Consider the following 6,319-nt stretch of genomic DNA (forward strand, 5'->3'; position numbering starts at 1 on the left):
CTAGATTTGGGCAGGTTGGGCAGGATCGCAAACCAGTTCAACACTATAGATCGTGTTTGTGTACACGGTTATAAGCCTGGGGGAGTAGCGGGATAGCTTTGAGGCCCCGCTTAGGCCTTCCTCCAGGATGTAGGTGTGTTCGGGCTGGTGGATGGCCTCTCTGCACAGGGGACAGTTCAAATGCTGGGCGTTTGCGGGCTTTGTTTGGGTTAGCCGGGCGAGGCACCTGTTGCAGACGATGTGTCCTGAGTGGTCAATGATGCACATGTGTTCGGGTGTGTTCGGGATTGGGTTCGGGGTTGGGTTCGGGATTGGGTTGGTCTGGGGGTGTGACTGGGATGTTTCGGGCGATGCGGGCGACTGGGCTGGTTGAGAAAGCGCGGAAAAAGACTCGAGACAGACAGGGCATGCCATATCCGGGTCAACCTCTTTGAGTATGGTCGACAGATCAAGATTCAGCTTTTCTGAGCAGTGGAGGTCTTTGTCTGTTTTTAGCCCCCTGTACGCCTCGCAAAACTCTTCACGGAGTGTTCCGCTCTCCCAGGCAGGCCACTTCGAAATGGGCACGTAGAAAATAAACGAGCCCGGAACAACATCTGGCCTGAATAGCAAACACCTGGCACCCCCAATGAGGACGGTCTGCACCTGCGGGTCTGCGGGGAGGTAGAACTCCATCAGCCTGATTGTTTCTAGCTGGTAGGGCTTCAGCTTCATTTGGAGGTCTATGTGCTGCAGCTCGCAAAAGCTCATGGTTGCCCACTTGAGTAGCTCGTAGATGGTTCTTACTGTGTAGCTGCTCGGGATGTATTTGGCGGCTAGCGCGAGGCTCTGAACGTGCCGGTTGCCCCGGGGCTGCAAGAAGTCGAGCCAGCCTGGCTGGGTGGGATCCGGGTTGGTTCGGACGGTCCCAAGCTTAGAGTTCGGGGGGCAGGCAATTGCTAGGTTCTGCACCTGGAGGGCCTCTTGGTCGCTTTTTGGAAGGTCTTTCCATGTCTGGAGCGGAAGCTCCATCCCAAGCCACGCCCTCGAAGTAATGGCGTGGACGATGTCGCCAGACAAAGACACCTGGGGAGGGGCGGCATCCTGGGCGGCCGCGTCTGGAAGAGCCGTCCTCACCACCAGACAGCGGAGAACCCGGCCTTCTCGGAGCACGGCACAGTCGAGAGCGAAAGACCTGCGAAGACCAGTGACTTCAAGGTCCAAAAGGTTCCGGCACGCAACCTGGTCAATAAAGGAGAGGCTCTGTGCATCCACGGGGCAGTCTATCTTCAGACAAAGAATGCAGTGTTCCATGGTGCTAAGCCCAAAGAACGTCTCCATGGCACAGGCGGTCATGTTCACGAGCCTTAGGGTGCCAATGGCCAGGCGGTGTACTTGGGTTGGGTTGGGATGTATGGGGTCGGGATGTGTGGGGTCGGGATGTGTTGGTGTTTGGGTTGGTGTTCGGGTTTGCGTTTGCGTTTGCGGGGGACTCTCCAAAAGAATGTTCTCAATCACAAGACAGTCTGCAGACACAATCGCAAAAGCCTGGAACAGCCCGTGGAGCTTTCTTACTTCGTTTTCCGCCTCCGCAGAGTCAAAGGACCCGTGGATTTTGAGCGTGGTGAAAGTGCACCGGACATGCCGCAGGTCAGACATCTCCTCCAGAGCGCACTGGCTGAGCAGCAGAGTCTTTGTTCCCTGCTGTTTGGGCATGAAGCGCCACTGAAAGTGGCCATGCGTCTCCAGATCAAGATCAGTGCCGCTCTTTTGAAAGAGCTCGTATGGCCGGACCAGTTCGGGAGAAGTGTTGTAAAGTAGCTCTCGTCCGCAGGAGCCTAAGACAGCGAAAAGCAGTGCTAGGAGGGCGCGTGGGCCAGGCTTTGGGAATGGCATGGCACCATCGCCATTATCTTGTTTATAGTATCTCCAATTGCCAATTTGGCCGAATTGGGCCCAAACACTGTTAGGCCAGATGCGGACTGATTGAGAAACAGCCAGTATTGGGGTTGGTTCGGGTGTATGACCATCCAACGCACCCAACCACAACCACAACCCCAACCCACACACACACACACCCGAACCCATATACACCGAACCCGAAAATAAAGATTTATTTATGAGTGGCACAGACCAGAAGCTTCCAGTGTTTCCCACGCGGATGACACTAGGCATCCTACAAGCACGCACAAAAAGCGCTGAAAAGGGAAAGTGTCTTATCAAGCGCAAAAGCGACGCCATTCAGATCAGACACAAAGAGCTGGCCCAGGAGCTCTGGAACAAGAAGAAAGAGCTGGGAAAGAAGATGGAGAGCGCGTTCTTCCTGCTCACGCGGGCCGAGTTCTACGGCGGAGACCTCCGGCTGGCAATGCACCAGGCCAAGAACGTTCCGCTCTCCGTGCAGGCCACCGCGCAAACCATTGCAGGCATGGCCATTCCTGCGTACACCATCCCGGAAGAGGTGCAAAACATGTTCTTTGTTGGGCAGTCGGGACAAATCATCAGCGAGTGCCGGATGCAGTTTATTTCGTCGCTGGCGCTGATGGTGGAGATTGCCAGCACGCAGCTGTCCTTCCGGATGCTTGATGAGATGCTTCTGCTCACCAACAGGCGCGTCAACGCTCTGGAGCACATTCTTATCCCGAAGCTTGAGAACACGATCAGGTACGTTCAGTCGGAGCTAGACGAGCAGGATAGAGAAGAGTTTTTCCGTTTAAAGAAAATGCAGTCAAAGACTGGGTCGGGGTAGGGTCGGTGTCTGTGTCGGTGCAGGTGTCTATGTCGGTGCAGGTGCTGTGCTGTGCTGTGCAGGTGTCTATGTCGGTGCAGGTGCAGGTGCAGGTGCTAAGGACGTCTGTGAATCTGCCCGAAACACACACACACCCAGACTACACACCCAGACTACACACCCAGACTACACAACCCGAACACTACCTTGCACTAAGCCGAGCACAGGCACGTCTGAATCCGAATACCAACCCAAACCCAAACACTAGCCCAAACACTAGCCCAAACACAATCGCAGCCCACCCGAGGTGTAGCCACTTACAGCCAATTGCCACACCCAGCCCAATCTGCTCCAGAGCCTTGGTCTGTGCTTCGGGAGAGATGGAGCCCGTCTCAAAAGAGGCACTCTTCAGGTCCACGCCCCAGAACAAAAGCATGCTTGACAGATGCACCGGAGAGAGGCAGAAAACGAATCTGGCCCAGAGGTGGAGGTGGAAGAGGATGTCCACACAGCACCCGCGCAACCACCCTGAGCCTGGAGGGTACATGGACAGCCAGAAACCTCTCTCCAGGCCAAGAACGGCCAGGCGCTGGAAGATAAGCTCACCAAAGAAAACAGCATACATAACAGATCCAATGGCCCGGCACCAGCGCTTGCTCGCGCACAGCCGCAGGCCAGAGGCAAGCAGCGAAGTAAGCGCGGCACAAACAATAAAGACGCCCCAAACAGCTCCAAAGCCGAGAACCCCAATGAACGTGGGGCCGCGAGCGTCAGCAATCCAAACGCCCAGGCCGAGGCAAAGCCCAAAGACCACAGACCACGGGACAAGCACACAGGCCAGCCCGTCCAGCACAACGGCACTGCCTGCACTGTACACGCCCTGGAAGACGTCCTCGCGGACCATCTCCCTGGCGGCCCGCGAGGGGTAGAGGGGAGAGGTTGCACTGGTCACCAGCATGAAGAGCAGCGCAGCAGCCACCGGGCTGGCAGCAAAGAAGACCGCCAGAGTCTCCAGGGCTGAGGCGTGGCGCGCCGCAGAAGCACCTGGCAGCACAGAGCCCAGAGCCCGCCTCAGCGAAGAGGGAACCGCCGCAGGGACCGTTGAGGACCCGAGAAGGGCCAGGCACGCGGTGCCCAGGGCCCTGCTCCCCACAAACCGCGCATCAAAAAAGAGTGCTCTGCGCCAGCAGCAGTACACGTCTGCAAAGGAGGGGAGAAGAACAGGGCCAGCTGCCAGCGCCAGAGCAGGCGGGGGAGTGGGCGCGGTGGCAGCTGGCTTGGTGTCCGGGTCCTGGGGCGTGGGTGGCAGGCAGGCAAGCCCCGAGAAAATATTTGCCTGGCGAACGTGCTCGGCAAAAAGGCTGCAGGTGGCACTGTCCAGGCCGCGGGTCTTGAAAAAGGCCACAGCTGCAGCCACAGGCCCCACATAGACCGCGTGTGCGCGATAGAGCACACAAACGGCGTCAAAGTGCTGCAGACCCTCTGTGCAGGCGAGAGAGGCCACCACGGTGCTGCGCGTCTGGGCAAGCAGGGCAAAGACCTGGCGCGCAGCACTCGGGGACAGGCCGTCGAGAGGCATGTCCCAGGCGAACAGAGGGGCCTGTTTCAGGAGAGAGAGGAGGAGGGAGACTTTTCTTTTTTCTTCCGCAGTGAGGGCACAGAAGCGGTAGCCAAGAACGCTCTTGAGGCCAAGGGCGTGGATGCCTGTGTCGCTGAGGAGCAGGGGCGACTGGTGCGCAGCACACGTGGACTGAAGCAGCTCTCCAACGCGCATCCGGCTGTAATCCAGGGGGGTGTGCCTTGAGAAGGAGACGCGGCTGCGCCAGAACTTGCCTGGGCGCGGCAACAGACAGGTGCCATCATCTGATGCCAGAACAGATCCCGAGACAGAGTGTGGGGGAAAGGGGAGGGCCAAGAAGGCGTGGAGCAGAGCAGTTCTCTGCTCGGGACACTCGCCTACCACAGCCACCTTCTGGCCAGGCAGCACAGACAGGTTTATTTTGTAGAGAAGATATTTCCTTTGTGTGTTGACACGGGTGTAGTCTTGCAGTCGTATCTCCATTACAGAATTATTTTTATTGATGGCGTGCGGGTATCTCAGTATCTCAGCGAGTGAAGTCTGGGCAGAAGTGATGGGATGCAAGTGCAAAAGCGCCCATTAGCAGTGGCACAAGCAGTTCGTGCCTGAGCAACAGCCCGGCGAGTCCTAAAGGGGAGGGCACGGGCTTGGCTGTTAGGCAGTTGGCAAGGGTTTGGGCGGTGTGTGTGGTTGTTTCGCGGTGCTCAGACACCGGTGGTAGATTGTTCCACTCGCTCAGCACGTCAGCAAGCAAGATCTCTAGCTTGCTGGGTGCATTGTCTGTGTTTGGTGGTGTGTTTGGTGGTGTGCCCGGAGCTGTGTTCGGGTATGGCCCTATGCATTGCAGCAGCGCAGAGAACGTGTGGAGAGTGCTTGGAAAGGGGTTGGGCAGACATTGAGTGTATGCTTCGAGGTAGAGGTGCACATACACCGGAACAAAGCAGGGGTGGTACTGAAGCAGAGTGCGGGCGAGAGGAGCACTTTCCCGAACACCAGCCCAGACTAGGTCCGCTATGCCCGAAAAACCAAACACCTCCGAGCCCGAGCCCGAATCAGAGCCAAAACCTGAGCCCGAATCAGAGCCCGAGCCAGCCATGGGAGAGTCTGGCGCAGGGTACGGGACAGACGTAAAATACGGAAAAAAGGGCCCAGCATCGAGGGCCCCGCTTTCTCTGCGCTGCATAGCCACCACTAGATACGGGAGAGTCAGAAACAGAAACACAAGCGGGGCCTTGACACTTCCACGCAGTGGGAGACACTGCCACAGGCAGCAGTGGGCAACAGCCACCGCCGAGGCCAGGCACGTGCCCAGCGCCCAAAAGAGAAGAGCGTGTGGGGGAAAGTCGGAGACAGACAAGCCAGTTGTTGTCAAAGCAAGACCAAAGGCTGCGAGAGAGAAGGCAAGGCTGAGGGCGCCCTTGACCAGCACGTTTCCAAGCAGATGTGCGCGGCAAAGGTCGCCTGCTGAAAAGTCTCCTTCAGCGACGTGGTGTGAGGAGAGGGCCCTGCACCGGGCGCTGAGGAGAGGCGGGCCCAAGCACACAGAGACCGCGGTGGAGGAGACAATGCAGCGGGCAAGCATGTCGTTGAAGGGACACATTGCCAGAGTGCCCAGACACGCCAGAAGGTGTTTGCAGCGCTCAGGATCAGCACCTTCATCCACCAAGGCCGCCAGAGCCTCTGCCGATGCTCTGTATAGCGGAGCACCAGCCCGAGTGGGGGCGTGGGGTGTCCGAGCAGCAAACAGACACAGAGCAGCCAGCAGCAGAACGGCCTCTTTCACCACCGAGAACCCGGGAAAGTAAGGGTCGCAGTGCAAAGACCACTGCCAGATGGAAAAGTAAGGGCTGTGTCTGGGTGTGGGGCTGTCTTCGGGGTTGGCTGGGGACACGGTTGGATGCCTAGTAGACCGCCTCTCCACCCGAACACCCGCTCCCCCGTCCATGAGAATGAGATTGTCAAACGCAGAGAGACAAAGGTCCCTGGTGTGGCTGACAGTGACCAGAGTGGTTGCCCGGGTGCTTCGCATCGTC

General features: G+C 57.9%; 4 protein-coding genes across 4 annotated transcripts; 1 reads left to right on the forward strand and 3 right to left on the reverse strand.

The window, feature by feature from the left end:
* NEDG_01237 (uncharacterized protein) lies at positions 1 to 1,875 on the reverse strand (the record flags this gene model as incomplete). The annotated part of the gene is made up of 1 exon (XM_067688655.1): positions 1 to 1,875. One exon carries the CDS (start codon positions 1,873 to 1,875, stop codon positions 1 to 3), a length of 1,875 nt encoding a protein of 624 aa, XP_067543843.1.
* A 223-nt stretch (positions 1,876 to 2,098) lies between these two features.
* On the forward strand, positions 2,099 to 2,728 carry NEDG_01238 (V-type H+-transporting ATPase subunit D; the record flags this gene model as incomplete). Its single annotated transcript, XM_067688656.1, has 1 exon — positions 2,099 to 2,728. One exon carries the CDS (start codon positions 2,099 to 2,101, stop codon positions 2,726 to 2,728), a length of 630 nt encoding a protein of 209 aa, XP_067543844.1.
* A 181-nt stretch (positions 2,729 to 2,909) lies between these two features.
* Positions 2,910 to 4,769, reverse strand: NEDG_01239 (uncharacterized protein; the record flags this gene model as incomplete). Its single annotated transcript, XM_067688657.1, has 1 exon — positions 2,910 to 4,769. One exon carries the CDS (start codon positions 4,767 to 4,769, stop codon positions 2,910 to 2,912), a length of 1,860 nt encoding a protein of 619 aa, XP_067543845.1.
* A 43-nt stretch (positions 4,770 to 4,812) lies between these two features.
* On the reverse strand, positions 4,813 to 6,231 carry NEDG_01240 (uncharacterized protein; the record flags this gene model as incomplete). Its single annotated transcript, XM_067688658.1, has 1 exon — positions 4,813 to 6,231. One exon carries the CDS (start codon positions 6,229 to 6,231, stop codon positions 4,813 to 4,815), a length of 1,419 nt encoding a protein of 472 aa, XP_067543846.1.
* Between the last annotated feature and the right edge of the window lie 88 nt (positions 6,232 to 6,319).

Source organism: Nematocida displodere, assembly GCF_001642395.1.
Source record: "Nematocida displodere strain JUm2807 chromosome Unknown 3, whole genome shotgun sequence".
Classification (NCBI taxonomy): Eukaryota; Fungi; Microsporidia; genus Nematocida; species Nematocida displodere.